The sequence below is a fragment of the Trichosurus vulpecula genome, chromosome 6 (genome assembly GCF_011100635.1).
Source record: "Trichosurus vulpecula isolate mTriVul1 chromosome 6, mTriVul1.pri, whole genome shotgun sequence".
Classification (NCBI taxonomy): Eukaryota; Metazoa; Chordata; class Mammalia; order Diprotodontia; family Phalangeridae; genus Trichosurus; species Trichosurus vulpecula.
Genome location: NC_050578.1, coordinates 158,308,194 through 158,333,204, shown reverse-complemented (window position 1 = coordinate 158,333,204; position 25,011 = coordinate 158,308,194). Strand labels below are relative to the sequence as shown.

The window sequence follows — 25,011 nt, the reverse complement described above, 5'->3', positions numbered from 1 at the left end:
GTGATTCAGGGCAGGATTAGGGAGTGGTTAAGGAGTGGTCAGTTCTTAAAGGAACATGCATTTTTTGCATCTCTTGTGAGGTATTTTACCCAGAGTTCACTGGGCAATAGCCCAAAGAAGGGCTACAGGGAGGTGTGGTTTTAGGCCTGAAACCACTAAGTCAACAACTAACGGTCAGGGCTGACTGGGAAATTAGACAAGATAAATGCATATCTAAGTCTGAGATACACATAATGAGGAGTCCGGAAGACATGTGATAGTTCAGTGAGTGGTAAATATCTCTATGAGCCAATACACAGCCAGTTCAAACTAATAAATTCTATAGGTGCAGCTGGCTACACATCAGTTTTGCTAGGGCATGCTGTCCTTGGGCTAGAGAGAAACTGCCTGAGACAGTGTTTTGAGGTCAGGGAGAAATGTGATTTTAAATTGGGGTCCAGGGGCAGCTAGGTGGTGCAGTGAGTAGAGCACCGGCCCTGGAGTCAGAGGACCTGCGTTCAAATCCAGCCTCAGACACTTGACACATGTACTAGCTGTGTGAACTTGGGCAAGTCCCTTAACCCCAATTTCCCTGCCCTCCCCCCTCCAAAAAAAAGAACTGGGATCCAAGCACAGGCACCCAAGCACCCCATCAACCCTATATGGGGTTGAGACTCAGTTTAAGAAGCTCTGTCAACCAGCACCCTTTCATTTGAGTTCTATGAGAACAAGTTAGCCCACCAACCTATGCTTGCCAGGGTACAATGAGGTGGTACATACTAGGAAGCTGGAGGCTAGCCACCTCAGTAGATACCAAATAATTAATAATAAGCCCTTAAAAGCAAATGAAACAGCAATAATGATGTTACATTATCTAACTATATTTAATCATATTCATTTTGATGTGATTTTCAAATAGAAACCTATCAACACATAACCCTTAACAAATTAGCAGAAATGTGTTTATATCATCTTTATTGTAAACAGAGGTCATTAACATGTTACATCAACTAAAGTTAGCAATATGGAACAACAGATTTATATAATTATTTTTGTATGGCAGAATTGGTAAACACCAACATCTTTGAAACAGATTACAAATTATCAGCATTTCAAAGGTACAATGGTCTCTTTAGTGTCATGTTTAGCACCACTGAACTCTCACCTCCGAAAAATGAATTACCAATGGGCAACAATAATTATTATAAATAATTACTACACATATTGTAATTAAATAAAACAAATGTATATATTTTAAAATGTGTAGACCAGCAAATTATATACAAGAAACTCATGCTTTCCACAGTATCATAGATTTAGAGCAAAAGGGTTCTTAAATGCCATCTAGTCCAAATCCCTCATTTTACGAATGAGGATAAGAGAGGTGTGACTTGTCCAGGGTCACCTAGCTTAATATAGGGTAGAGCTGGGGTTTAAACCCAGATTCTTTGACTCCAAATTCACTGCTCTTTCCAATGCAACACATTCTCTCTATGAATTGATTACTTTTTCTAAAAATCACTGAAGGCCAATCCTAGGTTTCAGAACTTTACTCATTCCTGGAAAAGAAGATTTAGACTCAATATAAGGGAAATGTCCTAGTAGAGAAAGCTGTCCCCAAGAAGAATGGGCCATCTCTGGAGGTAGGTGATTTCCCTTCACTGGAGATATTCAAGCCGAGGCAAGATGACCACTGAGGAAGGGCATTTTATAAAGCAGATTCCTTTTTGGGTTTCCCTTATAAAGCTAAATCTATGATGGCACGAACTTAGTTTCAGGAATATAGTCAAGCACCATCTGGTGGCAAGAGAGAGTAAGGTTGAATTTCTATTAAATCAAAGCTGTATGGATGTGCAATGATCCCTGCCCCCTTCTCCCTTTTTTGCTGTTTGGTTTTCCTATGTGGTTTACAGGAATGTATTGCAGCAAAAAGTGGGGACTGCTTACTTGTAAAGTATTTTAAAATGCTATCCTTTGAAGTTATTTGGAAAACTGCATCAACTGATTCTACCCAGTCAAAAGCACTTGGGATGGGGGTGAGTGTGTATTATATATACATAATATTATATATAATACACACACACATACATACATGTATACACATATGTATATAAACCAAAAACAAATGACAAAATTTCAAAAAGAAAAAAGAGATTATGTGTGATTATTTAATAAACAATATTGTGTAATAAACTTATACAGTTTGTGTAGAATACTTATTTAAATAAATCTGAATAAAGCACATAGATGTAAAAGGAATAGCTGGGAGAACTTGACTTTAATGAGATTTCCAATTGGAGTATATATGGAAGGACAAAGTGCTAGCAAAACTGCTGCAATAATTAATAGAGGCTACAATTCTGTTATAAATACTTAAAGTGCAACTTTCAGGATTAGGAAAGGATTCAATGGCTATTTCAATTAAATTTAATGAACCCAAGGTAATGTTTAGGTTTTGATAAATATTTTGTTTTTAAGCTATTTACACACAGCAATAGTAACACTATCAAATACTGGTTTTTTTAGACTTGTCTACACAATGTAAGTAATCATTAAAAAATACCTGCAAGATTAAAACATTATGTAAATTTAAGTTTAAACCTATTTCCAGGATAAAAAAGAAATAGGTGGTGCCTGTGGTTCATCACTGATGACTGTTTAACAGTAGGCCAATAACTCACTTTAAGGACCCCTTAAAGGGGCTTGTTTGACCTATATATAAATAATATTTAACAAAATAATAATAGTACAAAAAAGAAATGTGTTAGACACAATTAAATTGTTGGTAGAATGGGGAATAGAGGGGGATTTTAAGAGTGGATACTGTACTAACCTAAAAATTATTTGTATTATTCTCTAGTATGGAAAACAACTGTATAGGGCTTATTTTAGTGCAGTGCTTTGGAACCAGGTTATTTCTGATTTTTAAATTTGGCAATAACTAATCAAGTTTTCTTGACTGATGAAATTCTTTTACTATCTCTTCTGTTCTATTTAGGTGGATAAATTTTGTTTTCTTAAAACACACACACACACACACACAAAACCTTATAGGTTAGTTTGAATTGGTCTTTTGAAGACCAAATACCTTCTTTTTCATCTTTTTAGAGCTTCAGATTAGATATTAAAATATTTCCTTATGTTATTCATGCAGTACTACCAGAATGAAACACTGAATGCTCATTAGTATTATGTGATAGTATAGTTACACTCAATAGTACTTTAAGTAAAAATCTGGTGTCACAAAATATTTTCTTCACGACTTCTAACTGGATTTCTATTTTCTTATTACATATCACATTTGTTTAAAATTGCTTTGATCTCACTGAAATGTAAGGGAGACTCTGGCCCATGATTAGTTCAGTATGAAATCTCAAGTCATTATTCTTAGAAGTCCAAACCATATGGAGTCTATAAATAAAATTTCAATTTTTCCAGATTTTAAAAATATATTTATATACAGATTGTGTACCTTTTTAGTAATTTAATGAGTGGTCAGTCCTCAAAATTATCAAAAGCTTACTTATTCTGAGTCTAATAGCTAAACCAGCCCTTTGTTCTGTGGACAAGAAATGATATTTAAAAAACATTTCTTGAAATGTTTCATTTTGATTTCACTCATTTCTCATAATATTTTAAAAATAGATTTGTCTGATACCCAGCACAGTGTAACTGAATTGAAAATTTTAAGGTTCTGGCTATTTTCATTCAGAATATTTAAATTTAGAGGTTAACAGATCTATTAATGCTAGGCAGTTAAAATAACTACAATGCATTATCATAAACTCTGTAAAAACAATGGCTTGCATGCATGCACTTAAAAAAAAAAAAAGCAAAGACAAGTATAAACACACTGATGACTTTTTTTCTCTCTCTCTCTCCAGCTCATCTAATGTGTGTTTCCACAAGGGTTGTCTGAGATTTGACAGCCCATATTTTGGCCTGTTACTTGTACTTTGAACAGAGTTCCATCTGCACACATACAGAGCTTGTAGCGCACCCAGTCACCATTATTTAACGGATCCCCAAAGGAAGAACTTGGTAGGCGAGAGGTGCTGACCATCACAGATCCATTTAGGATGATGCTGTGTTCCTATTGGGAGAATAATAATATGGTTCATTTACTACCAACAGTAGTAGTGGCAACAATAGTTAATAAAAGCAGTTTACTTGCAAAAGTAATAAGAAAATGGGATTACAATAGACAAATGGGTTCAAATTCAACTAGAGGTCTTCTATCTTAACTTTAGAGTTTGATACATGATAGTCAACCTGCCATATATTTTGTTTTTCACCCACCAAATTGGTGCTTCCCTGGAATTCTCATGTCCATGACAGATTTATAATGCATGCAAACATCTACTGAGGATTAAAAAATGAAACTCAGTTCATTGTCATTTATAAAGTCTCATGAATACCAAGTCATAATATAGGACTAAGGAATGGACCTGTGACTTCACTGGTACAGGAAACTCCCTAGGTGAAGAAAATTCGTTTCTATCAATGCAGATCAGCACCTTCTCTGTTACACTTCAAGTTGCCTAGGACTCTGAGAGGGTAAGTCACTTGTCTAGGGTCACAAGACCAATACATGTCAGAGGCCACTTTGGAACTCAGGTCTTTGTGGTTCTGAGTCAAGAACATAATGCTGCCTCTCAGTCATACTATTACTACTATATAGTACTAATAATGCTACTGACTAAAAGTTAGCACAATGATTTTCATAAATGAAACATGTTTTTCTTCTTGGTTAGGAAAATGATTTAATTCCTATAGCTTTGTCAGAATTACATATAGGATTCAAACCAGTTTTACATATCTAAATATCAATATTCCAAATAAAATTTGGTAGACTAGACCTTTTTCCAACCTACTGCTCCCCAGACCTTCTTATATATGCATTCTAGATGATTTTTCTTTGTGGAACCCTGTAGGAATGTTAAATTATGATGTGAACTAGATTTATGTTAAAACTATTTTGGATATAATCTGTTAGTTACAAAAAGTAGCATAGAGTTAATTTTTCACTGTAGACTTTCAGTAAGATTGTATTATAACACTTTTAAAGTATGTAATAGTGCTGTTTCATCCTGTTTAACCAATATGTAATTTGGCCACAATTAATATTTTGGACCTGAAAGAGGTACTCATTTGAGCTTTTGAGCTTTTCTTGTTATCACTCTTATCACTAAAGAATCTTCTTCAGAAAAGAGTTTTCTGATGTGGCAATAAGATGAATCTGATAAGTCTAACATAAGTTATTTGATAAATTCCTTACTTTACTGATCTTAATTGCATTTAAACAAAAAATAAATATGCATGCTCAAAAATATTGGCAAGAAAACACATTTAAGAAACAGAAATCATGCATTTCTTCCTGCTTTTATACACAAATTTTAAGACCGTATATACACCTATTGGCCTGAACATATGATTTTATTGATTTAGAGAACTCTGGGTTATGAAACTCCCTTTACCAAATGCAGACTGGCAACTGTTCCGAAATTTATGGCCTACAGAGTTGCCTGGGTCATTGGGAGATTCAGTGACTTTCCAGGGTAAAGTAGCCAGTCTGTCAGATGCAGGCCTTAACCCAGATTTTCCTCATTCTGGGCTTAGCTTTCTAGGTACTATGTTACAGTGCCCCTTAAAATCATACACTGAAGGGAAGTATTAGCAAAAAGTTACTTATTAAACTGTTTTCAAATTTTATGTTACTGTTGCTTCACAATCATATTTCTTTAGCTGTATCTTAGAACAAATAAGGTTAACAGTGACTTTAAAACTCTGTACTGATTCTGCCACCTAGTGGTCAGAAAACTTTGTTCATAGTCTAAACAGTGTATTATGAATTTTAAATTATTCATTGTTGTTCCCATTTATTTTTTATTGAATTATAGATACAGAGTGTTCTTCTACTATTTCAAAGTGCCTTCCTAGCTATGGTATCATTTGTCCCTTTAAGGGCTAATATACCTCAAAGATTTTATTTCCATTTTCAAAAATGGAGCGACTGGAACATCAGAGATGTGTGGTCAAAACAGTTTTTCTTGACTTTTTCTTCTTACATATCATTTTTACATTCGCCATAAGCACACCTGGGACTGTGAAGTTAAGAGTCCAGGTGTGGCAGCTCCTTATCTTTAATGGTAAAAAAAATTATTATAAAAATCTTTGCTGAGCTATTTCATTTTCTTCTGCTTGTTTTCCTTTTATTTTCCTTAAATATTCAAGAGATGAACTTTCAGTTGGTCCTCTTACCAAGATTTCTTTTTCAAAAAAATATTTTATTTTTTCCCCAATTACATGTAAAGACGATTTTTAAGATTAAAGAAATTTTTTTCGAGTTCCAAGTTCTCTCCCTTCTGCCTTCCCTGAGATAGTAAACAATTTGATATAGGTTATACATGTGCAATCATGCAAAACATATTTCCATATTAGTCATGTTGTGAAAGAAGACAGACCAAAAAAACAACATAAAACTGAAAAAAATGAAAAACAGTCTGCTTCAATCTGCATTCAGACTCCATCAATTCTTTCTTTGGAGATGAATGGCATTTTTCATCATGAGTCTTTTGGAATTATCTTGGATCATTATACTACTAATAGCTAAGACATTCACAGCTGAACATCTTACAATATTGCTGTTACTGTGTTCAATGTTCTCCTGGTTCGACTCATTTCACTTTGCATCAGTTTGTCTAAGTCCAAATTTTTCTAAAATCATCCTGCTTGTCATTTCTTATAGTATTCCATTACAATCATATACCACAACTTGTTCAGTCATTCCTCAGTTGATGGGAATCCCTTCAATTTCCAGTTCTTAGCCACCACAAAAAAGCTGCTAAAATAATTGTAAAAATAGTTTCTTCCCCCCCTTTTTAAAAAAATCTTTTTTGGATACAGACAGTGGTATTTCTGGATCAAAGGGTAGGCAGTTTTATAGCCCTTTGGGCATAGTTCCAAATTGCTCTCCAGAATGGTTGAATCAGTTCACAACTCAACCAACAGTGTATTAGTCTCCCAATTTTCTCACATCTCCAAATTTTCTTTTTCTGTCATGTTGGCCAATCTGAGAGATGTGAGGTGGTACTTCTGAGTTGTTCTAATTTGCATTTAGAGCATTTTTTCACATGACTATAGATAACTTTGATTTCATCTGAAAACTGCCTGTTCATATCCTTTGACCACTTATCAATTGGGGAATGACTTATATTCTTATTAATCTGATTCAGTTCTCCACATATTTGAGAAATAAGGCCTTTATCAAAAACACTGGCTGTAAAAATTGTTCCCAACTTTCTGCTTTCCTTTTAATCTTGGTTGCACTGGTTTTGTTTGTGCAACCTCTTTTAAATTTAATATAACCAAAATTATTCATTTTACAACCAGTAATGCTTTCTATCTTGTTTGGTCATATATTCTTCCCTTCTTCATAGATCTGGCAGGTAAACTATTCCTTGCTCTCCTAATCTGCCTGTGGCATCACCCTTTACATCTGAATTATGTGTCCATTTTGATTTTATCTTCTTGCCAAGATTTCTTTAACCTCATTTTACTCTCCACTGCTTATCTTTTCTCTATAGATAAAGCATTTATTATATGCCAGGCACTGTGCTGTGAGACAATACTGCTTTTAATTTCTAATCATCCTCCTCTGAAACATTTTACAAATGAGTTCGCATTCTGAAGTGGTATTGCTCTTGGCTGCCTTTTTTTCTTGACAGGTTAAGACAAGTATTTGTCAAGCTGCTTTGGGGGATCTTTTTGCTTCCTTGTTATGGTAATTGTTTTACATTGGTTAAACTTCCATATGAAATCATTATATAGTCAGTGTCCTTTTTCCTATTCACATCCAATTTTCATCAATAACTTGGTTATACAGGTCAGCTGTATTCATGTTTTCCTCATTTTTATTCTAGTTGTGTACCAATTTTGATCTTTGCTGTTAACAAGTTGGTGATCTGACTACACACCGACTGCTGATACAGGAATGACATCAAGAAGAGTGCCAATTTCCTATTAAAATATAATCAATTTCATTTTTGTGGCATTAAGTGCTCATCACATACAGCACCTTTGGATTCTTTTCTCAAAGAAAGTATTCATGATATACACAAGCGTGAGGCTTCTACGTAGTGTATAGTTCTTTGAACTCTCTTATTCCATTTTTCTGATTCATATTTTCCCATAAATTCTCACCATCATAGTGATGCAATATTACTGTGTTGTAAGAAATGACAAGCAGGCTACTTTCAGAAAAATCTGGACTTAGATGAACTGATGCAAAGTGAAATGAGCAGAACTATGAGAGCACTGTACACAGTGAAAGCAATAATGTATGATAATCAGCTGTGAATGACTTGGCAATTCTCAGCAATACAATGATCTAAGTCTAAGACAATTCCAAAGGACTTAGAATGAAAAACGCTACCCATCTCCATACTGAAGGGAGTATGAATGCAGACTGAAGCATACTTTTTAAACTTTCTTTTTCCTTTGACTAATGAAGAAATATGTTTTGTATGACTGTACATGTATAACCTATATCAAACTGCTTGCCATCTGGGGTGATGGAGGGGAAGGAGAGGAAGAGAATTTGGAACTCAAAATTTTTAAAAAAAAATATTAGAAGTTTTTACACGTAATTGAAAAAAAATTAAAAAAATTTTTAGATACTGCAAAAAAATTCTCATCATCCTGATTTATGTCTACTGTGCACTGAAGTCACTGTGACACATAAAAAGTTCGAGAGACATAGTTTCAAGGCAATTAATAATTTTATTAACTATACTAGTAGATAATTAATAAAAGGGGTCAGGGGAAATTGCGAATGCCAAAGACCCCTCCATGGAATCCATTCAAAGCTTATATGCCCCTGGAAGAGTGGCTGTTAGTGAGGGTGGCAATCAATCTGATTGGTTAACAAGTAATAAGAGAATGAATATTTATAAGGAGAAGTGGACCTATTCTAATAAGGGGAGGTGGGGGACCTAATTGTGTCACCCATGGACAAAGAAAGACTATCTCCAGCCAGACCACTCTCCCCAGCCTTGGGCAATCTAGTCAGCCTGAGTGGAACAGAATGGGTTAGAATTCACCTTAAATTGTTTTGTAAAGTTCTCTAGTTGGGTGGAGTCTCTCACCCAGGATCAAAAGGCACGTATGTACCCAGGGGATTTGGACAATCTTATCCAACAATAATATCCTTCAGAGACTGAAGGACCTGCAGGTTTCTGAAAGAATCCTGGTCCTAATTCAATAATTGATTATTAATATAAAAAAGAAATCATCATTCTCTCATCAAGTATCAAAGTAGATGTTGACTTATTTGGGAAGATCCAAATGAACCTTTATAGAGTTCTTTACAGAAATTTATCTATCTCTTCATCCCCTGCAACAGATGTGGTTTAATATTCTGCATTTATTTTTCATAGTGGTCTTTTTACAAATTCTTAGTAAGAATATTAGATAATCAAATGTTGCATAAAATTATGCTTCTTGGGTTTTTTTTTGTGCACAACAGAAGAAACTTCAGTAATCAATATGGTATAATAGAAAAAGTACTGGCTCAAGATTCAAAGGATGAGAACTCAAATTTTGCCACTGATCCTAATGGATGACATTGGACACATTACTTAACTTCCCTGATCTTAGTTTTCTCATCTGCAAAATGAAAGGATTAGACTAGATCTCTGAATTACCTTCCAGATCTATGTGATCATGAGCTGCTCCTTTTTTGCCTAAGAACCTGTTATTCCTTCCTTTAGCTACACTATTCTTTTTTTCTGGTTTCATTTATAGCATGAATTTCAAAACTGATATGATCCTACTTCCTCCTTTATGATACATATATACATAATACATGTATACATGTATTATGTATACACATATACAAAAACATTACTGTACCTATCCATCAACAATGTAATTTCTGAATGCAATGGCTGCTCAATAAAGAGTTCACTACTGCTACTTAACTCAGCAGAATAATATTTTTAGTCATTCTTCTAATACCAAAGTAACTTATAACAACATGAGAAATATATCATGAATACCTTAAAAATTGCTTAGGAAAAATAAATAATACGATATTCCCAAAAGCCCTATTTAAAAATATATTATTAAATTATGCAGACTATTAAGAGTTATTTGTAGTTCCTTGCCTTTTGACATAGGATATGGTTATGCTGATTCTTTTTGAAAAATAACTTTAATGAACTGAGACACAGAAAGCTCTCAATAAGTATTTGAATGATGACAATGAACGATTATTAAAGGTGGCTAATATCCACCACGGGAAAGACTAATTAGCAAATACATTTAATTGCTAGGTTGTTTTTACTTCTAGTAAGAAGTTTTATTATTCAGACCTCTTCACACAACCTGAAACTACTCTCTCCATGGTACCAATACCTCTCCCCAATGTTAAAACTGCCCTTGTTAAATCCAGTGTTTTTTTTTCCCCTCAATCTTCATCCCTCTTGACCTCTTTGTAGCAAGTGACACTTTGGACCACCACCTTCACCTGGATACTTTCTCTTCCCTGGGTTTTTGTGACACTGCTCTCTCTCTTGGTTTTCCTTTTACCTCTCTGGTCACTTCTTTGCAGTCTCTATATCCTGTCCCTATCTGTGGTTGTTCCCCAAAGTTCTGTCCTGGGCCCTCTCCTTTTTTCTAACTCTTTTCTCTTGATGATCTCATCAGTTCCCATGGATTCAATTACTATCTTTATGCAGATGACTCATCAATTGCCTATTGGACATTTCCAATTCGATGTTCAGCAGGCATCTCAAACTCAGCATATCCAAAACGGAACTTATCATCTTTCTCCCTGAATGCATCTTTCTTTTTTTTCCTTACAATTTGACTATTTCTGTTAAGGGAACCAAAATTCTTCCAGTTAACTAAGTTCAAAAAGTCATCCTTGATTCTTCACTGTACCTCATCACCCCCACCTTACCATATTGATTTAGCTGCCAAGTCTTCTATGTCCACTACAACTCTTCTCTCTGTCCCCTTCCCTCCATAAACACAGCTACCACATTAATTCAGGTCATCTTTGCCTCTTGTCTTTACTACTGAAATATCTTTCTAACTGGTCTCCCTGCCTTCATTTTATCTCTCCAATTCCTTCTCTACAGAGCTCCCAAATTACTATTCCTAAAGCAAGCCTGATAATATGATTCTCCTGTTCCCCAGTAGTTCCCTACTGCCTTATACAAACACCACTGCTTGGCATTCAAAATCTTTCACAATTTGGCTCTAGTGTACCTTTCCAGGTGTATGGTACATTAAACACAACATGTCCAAAACAGAACTCAATATCTTTCTTCCAAAATTCTCCCCTCTTACAAACTTTCTGATTTCTGTCAAAGGTAGTGATCCTTCTAGTCTTGCATGTTTGTAACCGTGGTATTGTCTTCAACATTCACATTCTCCCTTACCCCTAATTAGCTATAAAATCTTTCCACTCCTTCCTCTACAACATATCTGGCTCCAATCCTTTCTCTCTACTCAAAAGACCTTAATTCAGGTTCTCATGAGCTTTTGCCTACATCAGAAGCTCTTAACCTGAGGTCCATTAATTTTTTTAAAAGTTTTAATTACTATTTCAATAGTAATTTTTATTTTGTAATTCTACATATTTTGTGTATTTAAAAACATAATTTGGAGAAGGGATCCCTGAGATATACCATTCTTTCAAATGGATGCATAATCCAAAAAAGGTTGATCTTGGACATTTCAATGGCCTCCTAATTGGTGTCTTTGTTTCAAGTCTTTGCCCACTTCAGTCCATCCTCCGTACTGCTAACAAAATGATTTTTGTTAGGCACAAAAGTGATTATGTCATGCCTCTATGCAATAAATTCTACTGGCTCTTTATTGCCTCTTGAATAAAATACAACTGTCTGTGATTAGCTTTTAAATCTTCTCAAAACCTGGCCCCAACCTCTTTCTAACCTCAATATGCGTTACTGCCTGTCTTGCACTCTTTAATTCAGGCAAAGTGTCCTTACTGTTCATTCACACACAATACTCCATCTCTTCCATCTCCATGCCTTTGAACTGGCAGTTCCCTGTTCCTAGAATGCACTTCCTCCTCACCTCCATCTCACAGAATTCCTCCTTTCTTCCTTCAAGACACAGCCCAAGCATCATGTTATTTTTTTTCAAGTTTTATTGATGTGTTTTACTTTTACACCACAAACATTTATAGATTATTGCCACTCTGTGAAAAGTCTCTTGTTAAATTAAAGAGACCTCATCTGTATTTAAATTAAAAAAAAATTAACCAATCCTCTCCAGCCACCCCACTGAAAAAAAAGAAAAACAAATTCCTTGTAACAAATATATATAGTCAAGTAAAATAAATCTCCTCACTGGCTACATACAAAAATAGGTCTCACTATGCACCTTAAATCTGACACCTCTGTCAGGAAGTGGATAGTATGTTTCATCACTGATCCTTTAGATTCATGGATGGATTATGATATCGAACAGAGTTTTTACAGTATTCAAAGTTGTTTGTCTTTACAATGTTGTTACTGAATAAATTATTCTCTTAGTTCTGCTCATTTTGTTTTCTATTTACTGTTATTCCATTCTAGCTTGTTATTATTAAATGCTAGATATCATTACTAACCACAAAATGCAAATTAAAGCAATTAAGAGATTCTACCTCATACCAATCAGACTGGCAAAGATGACAAAAAAGGAAAAAAGTGTTAGAGAGGATGTAGGAAAACAGGCACATAATTGAAGAATGGCTGAATAAATGGTTGTATATGGATATGACAGAATACTGTGTTATAAGAACTGAAGAGATAGATGATTTCAAAGAGACATGGAAAGACTTGTGAACTGATGTAGAGTGAAGGAAGCAGAAGCAGGAGAACAATTTATACTAGAACATCACTGCTATAAAAACAAGCAATTTTGAGGACTTCTAGAAACTGATGAAAAATGAAATGAGAGGAACAAGGAGAACAATTCATATGATAACATTAAGCACCACTTTCTACATGAAATCTTTCCTGCAACTACTAGTACCCCTTCCCTCCCTCAAACTATCTTGTTTTGAACAGCTTTGTACAGGGTATCCCAAAAGTCTTAATGCAGTTTTAAGTTCTTAAAACTTATAAGGAGTTTTGTAGGGCAGGTATTAAGATGTTTATTTTGTAGATGAGGAAACTGAGCTAAAAAGAGATTAAGTGACTTACCAAAGGAAATACAGCCCAGTACTTTTCTTACTACATCTCTATCCTTGTACAGTTCTAACACAGATAAAACTATACTCCCATTTTACAGAATAAATTTTAGTTTTAGTTTTTTTTGTTTGTTTTGTTTTTTTGGCAGGACAATTGGGGTTAAGTGACTTTGCCCAAGGTCATACAGCTAGTACATGTCAAGTGTCTGAGGCTGGATTTGAACTCGGGTCCTCCTGACTCCAGGGCTGGTGCTCTACTCACTGTGCCACCTAGCTGCCCCCAGAATAAATTCTTAAAACTTATAACTCCACTAAGACTTTTGGGACACCTTGTATTGATTCTTTTTATACCCATATATATTTATATACTTATTCTCTATACATAATACACATATACATACATACAAATATATATGGGTACACACACATACACCCACACACACCCTTTGTGGTTCCTCCGTTGAAATTTAAGCTCCTTGCAAACAGGGATTGTTTCATTCATTGCATTTGTATTCTCAATATCTAGCACAGGAGTTCTTAAACAGTTTTAAGAAATACTTACTGATATTATTCCTTTTACACATTCTATGTTCCAGCCAAATCCACCTACTTGCTATTTCCTATATAGGACAAGTCATCTCCTGACTCCAAGCCTCTGTACAGGTTGTCTCCCTATCCTGGAATACAGTGTCTCCTCATTCCACCTGACTATCCCACAAGGCTTGGCTCAAGTCTACCTCCTATATAAGGTCTTTCCTGATCTTCCTAATTCTTAGTTTCCTCCTCCCTAAATTACTTCCTATTTACTTTGTATATATTTTGTGCTGGTTATTAGTGTGGCTGTTTTTTCCATCAGCAGAATGTCAGGCTCTTGAAGGCAGGGACCATTTCATGCTTGTCTCTGTATCCCTAGCACCTAGCACAATCGCTGGACATGCTTAATAAAGGTTTGCTAAATCAATGATTGAACAAGTATTTGTTTACTTTCTACTAGGTCTGTGTTAAGTACTGAGAATACAAAGACAAAGATGAAACACTCCCTATATTCTACTGGGGGAAACATGTCTAAGTCTAAACGAGATAATGTGGAAGAAAGGCACCAATCACGGCGAAATCATCAAACGACTCTGGTAGAAGGTGGCACTTAAGCTGAACTTTGAAGAAACTAGGAATTATAAGAGAAGGAGTTGATGAATCAACCAGTGAATAAATTTGCTCTGGTGAGAACTGTGAGTGTGTGAAAGTGTTTGGTAAACCTAACTCTCTAGTGTGAAACCAAAAGTTACAAAATTCAAATACATTTTTGAAATCTAAATATAATTTCCGTAGACATATGTGATCAATGCAGGTATGTTTTAAAAAAATCATTCATCTTGATAATGGAAGTGCAACTAGAAATATATTTTATGAGTTTAATCTGTAACTGTGTATGTGAATAGTAATTTCAAATAAATTATTTTTCATTTCTCAAAATTTGGAAATTTAACAATAATAACAAAAGCGAAATAAAGTCTTATAAATTCTCATATTGAAATAATTTTAAATTCTTTTAGTATATACTTACAGCTTTTAATTCCATATTACCACCTACGTGAAATTCAATAGTTTTGCCCATAATGAATACACCTTCATTCCCACGGACGATGGCACGCCCATCAACTTTTATATTTAAATCACTTGTAGCATTACTGGTAATCTGAAAGAAAAAAAATAACACAAAGAAATGTGTTAAAATATGGCTTATAAATCTGTATAAGTATTATTACCATAAGCCACCACACTGTGTTTGTGAGATATTAATTTTTATTTCAAAAGGAAGAACGTCTCTGGGAATTTTGTTAGGTAGATATTATGACGTCTATTTTGAAAATGAGGACACTGAATGACAAAGGGATTAAGTGACTTACCAAAGGAAATCATCCCAGTACTCTTCTCTCTATATTAAACTATGTATCCTTGGACAATACTAAATTACATAAAACCACACTTCCATTTTAAAAAATTGGATAGTAACTTCACCATTGTTATTCATATAAAAAGCAAAGATAAAATCCATACCCTTTCAGTAGATGCTTTTTGTACATTCAAGCTCTTTACTCCACTTGGCAAATGAAATTCGTGGGTTTCATAGTCTGTACTGAATAAAATATTTTGAGTCCTTGGGTCAAAAAACTGCATGCCAATGTCACTTGTAATAGAAGTTTTGTTCTTTTCTACACTGAGTTTCGTTGTTCCTTGCTGAAAAACAATCTTTAGAAACATACTTTATGGTGAATACGGTTTTAAAACATATCATAAACAAAATTCATGGAATTATATTTAAAAACATCACTAAACAAAGCTACAATTCTCTGCAGCCATAATTTTGTACTACATGGAAAAGCAGCTGCTATAAAAGGATAAATTGTGCACTTGCATAGATGGGCAAGGGAGTAGAGAATGGCTACTTTTGACAGGAGACACAAAACATATAGTTCATGGCTCTTCAGCATCAGGGTGTGTGTTGGTAACCAAAAATGGGCTCCTTAGCACTTAGTCAACAAGTGCCCTTGAATAGTTGGGCTTTTTCCCCTGAACTGAATGCTGTTTGTATGTTGGATTGGAGTAAGCTTGTCGGCCCCTTCACCTTGCTTCCCTTGCTTAAGCTGATTGAAAGAACCTGTGCTTTCCTGGTCAACCCCTTTACCTTGCTTAAGCAGATCGAAAGAACTTGTGCTTTCCCCGGCGTACCTTACAACCCCCGCAGAAGCCAGATGGTTAAAAACAGCTTCCGTTGGAGCCAGAGGCTGCTATAGCTACAGCCAAAGCTGAAGCTGAAGCAGGAGCTGCCGGTAGCAGAGCTGACATACGGGAGGAAGCTGAACAAGGACTTGAGGCCAGTGGGTAATCTTTTTACCATGGAGGGGAAGCATGTATATGATTTTGCTGTACACCATCATGCTTCTCTGTGGCCTCTTGGTTACTCTTGTAAGGCGTACTTATTGGGCCTGGAAGCTTTTGATTAATATGTCAAAATGGGGATGCTGGTTCATGGGTTGGTTACTGTGGAGCCTAAATATATGCTTTGATTCTTCTGCCTCCTACTTTGAGAGTTTCTTATATCCGGCGGTTCCGAACCTTTCAGACATATATATGATCCTCTTTGAGATTATAAACTCTGCCCTCCTAATACAGGGTGGTGAGAGACATCTATAGAGGTACCTAATGGTACCTTTGCAAAGGAGAAAAACTATGTGATAATAAATACTTAGAAATAAACTTTTTCAGGAAGCACCCTAAAGCAATGTAAGTTTTCTGGACTAGGAAGGTACATAATAGGCACCTTCACTTGAAGTAGAGAATGAGTACAATGTATATTCTTTATAATTTTTATTACTGAAACTCCCCATAGAAAAGAATAATCTTTATATACTGTCAGAGAATAAAGTATGGAATTTAAAGAAAACATCACATTTCCCTATTAAGGTTAGACTTTCTAGTAAAAATAAATGTTTATGATTTTTCTATAGAGAAAAATTTTGGCTTCCAACACTATTCATAAAAAACTCTACAAATTGTAGAGCTGCAAGAGACTAAAGAATTCATGTGGTTTAATGATCATTCCCTGCTTAGCAATAAAAATGAGTATGCATTTTTTCATAAATAACTTATCGCTAGTATCCCATCCCCATTTTTGCTTTAATTAGCATGATAACTTACTGGTTGGTTATTGCCAGTGATAACCAAATTTTCATTACGTCTGCCTCCTACTGTGCTCTTATAAAGAGGATGTATAACTCCCATATCAGATACTTGTTTAAATCGCAGCAAACCACTCTCATGGAATTCCATACTGTCACAGCCATTGGGTCCAATTCGGATCACAGCCCAGATAACAAGTGTTATCTAAAAAAGTAAGATAAACTCAGTATTATATTCAGCATAATATCAGATATAACTAAGAGAAAAAAAACTGCAAATCTCCCCAAATAAAACAAAAAAAAAATTAAGTGCTTTCTAAAAGAAATGGGGTACAAATGTTATGATCATAGAAATAGCATACTATTTATAAAAGACTTTAAATAGAACAGAATTTAAATAATAAATATGAAATAAATTTGCAAAAACATGCAAAGTACTGGAAACAAAGAAAGTATACATATTAAATATAACTAGGAAAGGAGAAAAGTATGCATAAATACTAAGGTGAATGAATAGAGAATGGTAAGAGGTATAATATATAGAAATGGCATACGACAATATGTACAACATTTTGCACCAGTAGTTTCTCACCTCTCTATGAAGAGGAGAGTGTGCTTCATTATTTGTCTTCTGGAACCAATATTGGCCATTTTATTTGAAGTTCAGCTGCCTTTTTATATTGTTTACACCTTTACATTATTGTGGTCATTGTGCATATTGGTCTCTTGGTGGCTCTTTCTTCTCTTTGTATAAGTTCATACAAATATTCCCAATTTTTAAAATTGCTCATATTCATTGTTTCTTGTGGCATAATAATGCTCCATTACATTTATTTTTTCTTATCAAGGAGCACTAACTCATTACAGAGTTAACACAAGACAGTGTGGAAAGAGTACTGACCTGGGAGCCAGAAAAGTATTATTGAGAAGCAGCACAGTGCAAAAGAAAGTGTACTGGATCTGGAAATAGAGGACCTTGGTCCAGAACTTAGCTCTATTTTCTACCTAAAAGACTACCTAGTCTTTTGATCTCTTTTGAATTTAGCTTCCTTATCTATAAAATAAAGGGGGTCAGGCTAAATGATTTAATAAATTCCCTTCTATTTCTGACTCTATGATCCTAAGACCTGAATTCGAATTCAAATTCCAACTATTTTACACAATTTACTATCCCTTTGACACTGGGCAAGTCATCAACCTCCCTTAGCCTTATCCGTCTTATGAGAAATCAAGGAAACAGTTTAGATCACCCCAAGACTGAAAATCAGAGGAACAAATTAATGCTTTATGTTAATAATGGAAAACATAAAGAAAACATTAAACATTCTATATGTTTTACTCACAATTAAATTGATGACAGCCAAGATAAAAAGGAGAACAATCACACAAATGGCTAAATTGCCCTTTCTCCCCCTCAGGCCAGTTTTATGGAGTCGATCTTCATCAATTGGGATATATCCAGCTTTAAAGTTACTGTTATGCTCTTTATTAACATTTCTTCGCTCAACAGCCTTCTCTCGCATAGACTTCTTTACAGGACCATTGGAACTTTGCTAGACAATCCAGAACACCACCAAGTTAATAAGCATACAAATTCATGTTCAAAGAAATAAAAGTTGAAATACTGACTGGAATTTTCACTAGTAATGGAAAAGTAGATTTTATATACCCTGCATCTACAGTAGTCAGCCACTCTATTTTATTAATATAGAGAAAGTTCACCTTCATAATTTGCTGTATTCTGCCTCTTTACTTATTGGCCATACTATGCATATGTAGTTTAGTACTGGGAATAGGTTAACATTTCCACGAGCATATAATGCAGTAGGTAAAACCTAGTCTGCCATTCAACTGCAGAGAGCTGTGAGCCGATTTATAAAAGCTTTGAATGACCATATGGCATAACGGAATTTGAGCTGAGACCTAAGAATGAGTGGTATTTGGGGGAAGTGTATGGAGGAGAGTAATGTGTGAAAAGACAGGAAAGGCAGAAGGGGCCAGATTGTTGAAAGGCTTTAAATACCAAACACAGGAGTTTATAATTGGTCCTAGAGGTAATAGGGGTTATTAGAGTTTATATTGGGGGGGAGGAAGGTTATATGGTTATACCTATGTTTCAGGTAAATTACTTTGATGTTTGTATAAGGGATGAACTCGAATAGTGAGAGTGGTGAGGTAGAGGGATTGGTAGGGAGATTGGTGAGAGGGCCTCACCCAGGGTGGTAGTTGCATGAGTGCAGGAAGGAAGACTTATTTGAAGGATGTTGTGGACACAGAAATGTTTAGGTAGAAGATTTGGCAAATGATTGGATGTATGGTGTGGGGATGGAGAGTTGAGGATGACAGAAGTTGTTAACGTGGGTCACTGGAAAAAGGGTAGTATCTGGGATAATAACAGGAAAATGTGTATAGGAATTACTTCTTCTTCCTAGCACATGAATGGGCGAGTCAGAGATAAGATTGTAACTCTTCTCTCTCACTCTTCTAAGAAGTTTTGGGAAGCGGCCCCAGGTAACTGGAATAACTGTCCTATGTGCAGGGGTGTGGGGGATGGCGGGGGGGGGGTAACAATAATTGGTGAGTGGGGTACTCCCTGAGCTTCTAAGCCCAGCAAGAAGAAGTAGGTAAACAGGAGACATTCTGTTTTAGCACCGGAAAAGAAAGAATGTGACAATAATAAGTTAAGATGATCCAAGATGGAGCCAGAAGAAGAATATTACTTGTAAAGTACAAGGACCAAGGATATGGAGCTAGTATATGCAACAAGGTATAAGAAAACAGGTGTCTTTGGGCTATAAGAACATTTGGCTAAGACAGAGACTAAGGAACGTCCTTGCCTGTGGGCTGCATTAGAGAACTGGTCCACTAGAGAAATAAATGAGTACCATCTGCTGGAGGTTAATGAGAATCCTAGAAAATGAACAGAACAGAGAAAGGGACATAACACCTCCTCCTGCTGGGAGCTAAGGAAAATCAGGAAGCACAGCAAAATGAAATAGCAATCAGTGCTATCTGCTTAGAGTTGCTGGAAAAAAAAAAGCATGGCTGTGCAGATAGAAAAGGGGCTGATAAGATGCCTCTGGCTGGAGCACTATTAGGGGTAATGCCGAATGTGACTGAGACTGTATTGTGTGTTTGTGTGTATGTGGAGGGTTGCTCACTGATGGGTATTATTATTTTTGGTTCTGATCCAAGTCCCATCTATTTCTCTTATGATTGAATTTGGGCCTTGAGATCTTAGGCATTTACAAGAATGGTGAGTAGGGGTTGGGGGTGCTGAAGTTACCAGATCATTTGGATGGGAACGACTAACTACAAAAGTAAGAAATCTCCTACAGTACACGTGAGGTTGTCGTATCTTGAGGGAGCTTCTAATACTAGGGTTACACAATCACAAATTAACTCAATGATAAAAAAAAAAGGACGTATCACAATGTAGCTACACAAGAAATGCACTAGTGAGTTCAGATTTTAAAAAGATATATACAAAAGATGAAAATAGAAACATATAAACAAGGATAAATAAAAGTGGCCTGGAAATAGTGTCCAAAAAGCCAAAGCCCAGAACTTAAGTTTGTAAGGGGACGTAAAAGGTTAATGGCAATTTTAAAAGCTTGCTGACCAAATCTTAGTATATATCTTGGTTTTTAAAAAAGTTTATTTCCTCCTTCCCTCACTCTTATTACAGGGACGTGTGTCTGTATGGCACATTCCTAATCATAGTTAAATCCTAGATAGTTACTTAAAGATCTAGAGTAAGGTGACTTGTCCAGAGTCATAAGGCTAATAAATATCAGAGGGAGAATATGTAGCCAAGTTTTATTGGGTTCTTGCTGAATATTAACCTCTTTGAGGGCTTGACCTGTTCTCATTTCTCTATTTGTTATCCCCAGCACATAGCATAGTGCCTGACACACTGTAGGTGCTTAATGGATACTTGCTAAATTGAAATATAAAATTCTCTATCTTTTAAAGTTCTTTATAACCTGGCCTCTACTTACCTTTCCAGGCTTCTCATTTACATTACTCTCCTCCACATAATCTGTGATAAGTGATACTGGCTTCCTTGCTTTTCCTTGAACATGCTACTTCACTTCTGGACTCCAAGCATTTTCTGTCTATTTAACATGCCTGGAACTCTCTCCCTTCTCATCTCCCTCTCCTGAGTTCCTTCAAGTTCAAGCTCAAGTCTCAGCTTTGCAAGACCTTTCCCAGTCCTCTTTAATTTTACTGCCTTTCCTCTGAGAATTCCTGGATCTAAGACCAACAAAGGAGCCCTTCTAAGGAGCCTACTCCACCACAATGCCACTCACCTATGTGTACTGATGTGAAATGACTATGATAGTGATCTAGAGTTGGTGACAGAACTAGGAACAAGAGAAACTGAATGTTCAAATGAAATCCAGGCTTCCCAGTAGGAAGAAAAAGATTGCTAAAGAAAAGGGAGCTCTTTGAGAGGAAAGGACCAAGTTAGATTTGCTGTTCTCTAGGACTCAACAGATTGGGGGAGCTCAGGGAAAGGTCAGCTTATACTGGAGAAAGAAGCATAGTGGAGTAAGAAGTAGGGTACAAACACCTTGGCTGGCCAAGAAGAACCCATATCGGAAACACAGTGGACTAGGGTAACTAGACAGAGCCATCAAGAATGAGGGGATCCTTAAGTAAGACACTTCCAAAGTAAGTCACTGGGCTTTTCAATCTTTGGCTGTAACTGTTTATGTAAAGATATACCTGGACTTTTAAAAATGCTCATGTTTTTAGTAATTTTTGTCACATTCAATAAAAAAGACATAAGAACAATTTGCTGTTGAGCAGGAGAAAAAATGAGGGCTGCAGTCATAACCACAAAAAGCAGCACCAAGGCTTAGGTGGTATATTTATTTTATTTATCATGTCTCACAGAAAATTAGCATGGAGATTTAAAATCAGGCAGGAAAACAGGTAACAAAATAGTACATTTTCTGAGGTAATAAAAAGTGGATGCCTATTGACTAGAAAATGATTGAATAAATTGTGGTATATGAATATAAGGAAATATAAACTGTAAATATGAGGAATTCAGAAATATACAAAAATATTTCTATGAATCAATGTAGACTGTAAAGGACAAAATCAGGAATACCACATAGTGATATTGTTGTTAACAAATAAAAGAACACTAAAACAAAGCCAAATATTGAGCAACTGTAATGATTATCTCGGTCCCAGAGAAAAGATGATAAAGTGAATCTCCCTCTTTTCAGTTGAGAAGTGGAGGACTCCAAGTATGGACTATTACATATGCGATCAAACATGTTAATTATATCAGCTTTGCTTAAGTTTGCATTTATTTATTCTTTTGGTTACAAGGGTCATGTTCATTGGGTATCATTTCAGTTCACTGTGGGTTTTCCCCCAAGAATTTGCCCTAGGTACTCTTCTCTTCCCTATCTATCCATACTATTTTACTTGGTGATCTCATGAACTCCCACAGGTTCAATTATCATCTTTAGAGATGATTCTCAGATCCTTTTATCTAGTACTAATCTCTCTATTGACCTCCAGTTTCACATCTCTAATCACCTTTTCAACATCTCAAACGGATGTCCCATAGGCATCTTAAACTCAGTTAAGAACATAACTGAACTCATTAGCTTTTCCCTCCAACCTACCCTATTACAATTAAGGGTACTCCCATCCTGTTGATTCTGTCTTTAGAGCATCTTCTATATATACTCCTTTCTTCCTGTGAGACTACCACCATCATGGTACCTGGACTTTTGTAATAGCCCTCTGGTTGGTCTTCCTGTCCCAAGTCTCCTCACTACAGTATATTCTCTACTTAGCTGTCACCCTCCTATTCAACAAACTCCACCAGCTCCCTATTATTTCAGGGATCAAATATAAAACTATCCATCTTTAAAGTCCTTCATAACCTGAACTTTTTCTATATTTTCCAAGCTTTTTTATACACTACTATTCTCCACATACTCTGTGATCCAGTGATACTGGCCTCCTTGCTCTTCCTTGAATATGATCCTTTACCTCTGCATTCTGAGCATGTTCTTTATTTCCCATGCCTGGAACTCTCTCCCTTTTCATCTTAACATCTTAGCTTCCTTCAAATTTCACCTAAAGTCTCAACTTTGTAAGAAACCTTTCTCTATAATTTATCCCTTAACCATTATGTTTGGAAATAGTTGTTAGAATGTCATCTTCATTAGACCTTGAGCTCCTCGAGAACAGACTACTTTTCTTTGCATTCTTTGTATCACCAGCACTTAGCATAGTGCTTTGCATATAGTAAGCACTTAATAAATGCTTGTTGACTGACTGTGGTAGGGAAGTATAGCCAGAAAAGGCTAAAGTAAAAACAAGACCAGACTTGAAGGAAGCCAGGAGGTGGGGAGGAGAAGGGAGAGAGTTCTAGACTTGTCAAATAAATGTAGAAAATGCTTGGAGTCCAGAGGTGAAGTAGCATGTTCAAGGAAGAGCAAGGAAGCCAGTATCACAGGATCATGGAATATATGGAGGGGGAGTAAGGTAAAAGAAGCTTGGAAAGCTAGGAAGGGACCAAGTTATAAAAGACTTCGAATGCGCCAACAGAGGATTCTATATTTGATCCTGGAAGTAACAGGGAGCTTACTGACTGGAGTTTACTGATTTAAGAGGGTGAGAACTGAATGGAGAATATACCCTAGTGAGGAGACTTGGGGCAGGGAGACCCAGGCTATTCCAAGAGTTCAAGTGCGAGGTGATGAGGGCTTGCACCAGCATGGTGGTAGTGTCGGAGGAGAGAAGGTGGTATATACAAGAGATGCTCTGAAGATAGGACCAATAGGATTTGTCAACAGATTGGATACAGGTGGGGGAGAGGGGCAGGAAGAGAACGAGGAGTTGAGTCTGGGTGACTGGGAAGATGTTGGTATCCTCAACAGTAATAGAAAAATTAGAAAGAGGAGGGTTTGGGGGAAAAGATAATGATTTCAGTGATGGACTTGTGAGTTTAAGATGTCTATGGGACATCCAGTTGGAGATGTCAAAAAGGCAGCTGAAGATACGAAACTGCAGGTCAGCAGAGAAGTTAGGGCTTGACCAACAAACCTAAGAACCAACTGCTTAGAGACGATAATTTAATCCATGGGAGTTTATGACATCACCAAGTTAAATAGCATAGAAGTACTTAAATTCTTTATGAACAGAGTAAGAAATTACTTAGTGGCTTTACTATGAACTGGGATTAATGATCAGACTTTTCACATTTTTCAAACTAAATATGACTACATTTTTCTATAGTAATCACGGTTGGGTGGGGAGAGGCTTAACGTTCCTTTGCATATTGTTTTTGCAGGCCCCTGCATAAGAAACATAGGTTAATAACATACGCACTAATGTATTCACACATCTTCCTGGGAGGATGTTTAAAAAGTTTAAAGCACATATTGGGAGATATTCGATGCCCTTATTTCTAGCCCAAGAGGATCCCCTTTATGGACTGGGATTAGGTCTCTGAAACCTGAGAAGAGAGGGTGGAGACTGGAATGACAAGTGGGGTGGGGAGACGGGCTGACATCCCTCCAACAGCTGAGAGTGGAGCTGGGGATGAAGGGCATGCGCCCTGTCTAGAAGCGGGCCGCCGGGGCGAGTTATATTTACACGCAACTTTACCTGCTTCTCTCCAGTAAATGGCCCGCCCCCTCCCCCCACCCCACCGCCAAGGCCCTGGGCCGGCTAGCTCCCTTCCTCTCTCCCGGAGGCCTGGCCGCGCAGCCCCGCACCCCCCCGCAGGGCAGAGAGCTGGTCCCCCCGGGGGGAGGGGCGAGGCTGGCTCGGACCAAGACCTCGGGGAGGCGCGGCAGGTCCGGGGGTGGGGGGAAAAGGGGAAAAATGGCTTCCCTCCCCGGGAAATGAAGCCGCCCCCTCCCCTCCCCGTCCCGGACAACAACTCGGGGCCAGGCCGCCTCCACGCGCCCCTTTCTCACAGGACTGACCTGCTCCGCTGCCGTAGCCGCCGCCGCCGCCGTCGTGGCCGCCATGTTCCCGCTCCCGCTCCCCCTGCCGCCTCCGCCCGCCCGAGGCAGCGCCCTCAGCCCCCGCCCGCCCCCCGCCTCGCGCCCCTGCGCCTGCGCCCGCGCCCGTGTCTGCGCCCCTGTGGCGAGAGCG

At 36.9% G+C, this 25,011-nt stretch overlaps 1 protein-coding gene across 1 annotated transcript; it reads right to left on the bottom strand.

Annotated features, from left to right (window-relative positions):
• Nucleotides 1–847: 847 nt before the first annotated feature.
• SGCB (sarcoglycan beta) lies at nt 848–24,937 on the bottom strand. Its single transcript, XM_036763943.1, has 6 exons — nt 24,840–24,937; nt 18,213–18,422; nt 16,889–17,074; nt 15,248–15,439; nt 14,754–14,885; nt 848–4,072 (listed from the first exon to the last, which is right to left on the bottom strand). The coding sequence occupies exons 1-6, from the start codon at nt 24,882–24,884 to the stop codon at nt 3,869–3,871; spliced, it is 969 nt and encodes a 322-aa protein (XP_036619838.1). The 5' UTR covers nt 24,885–24,937; the 3' UTR covers nt 848–3,868.
• Between the last annotated feature and the right edge of the window lie 74 nt (nt 24,938–25,011).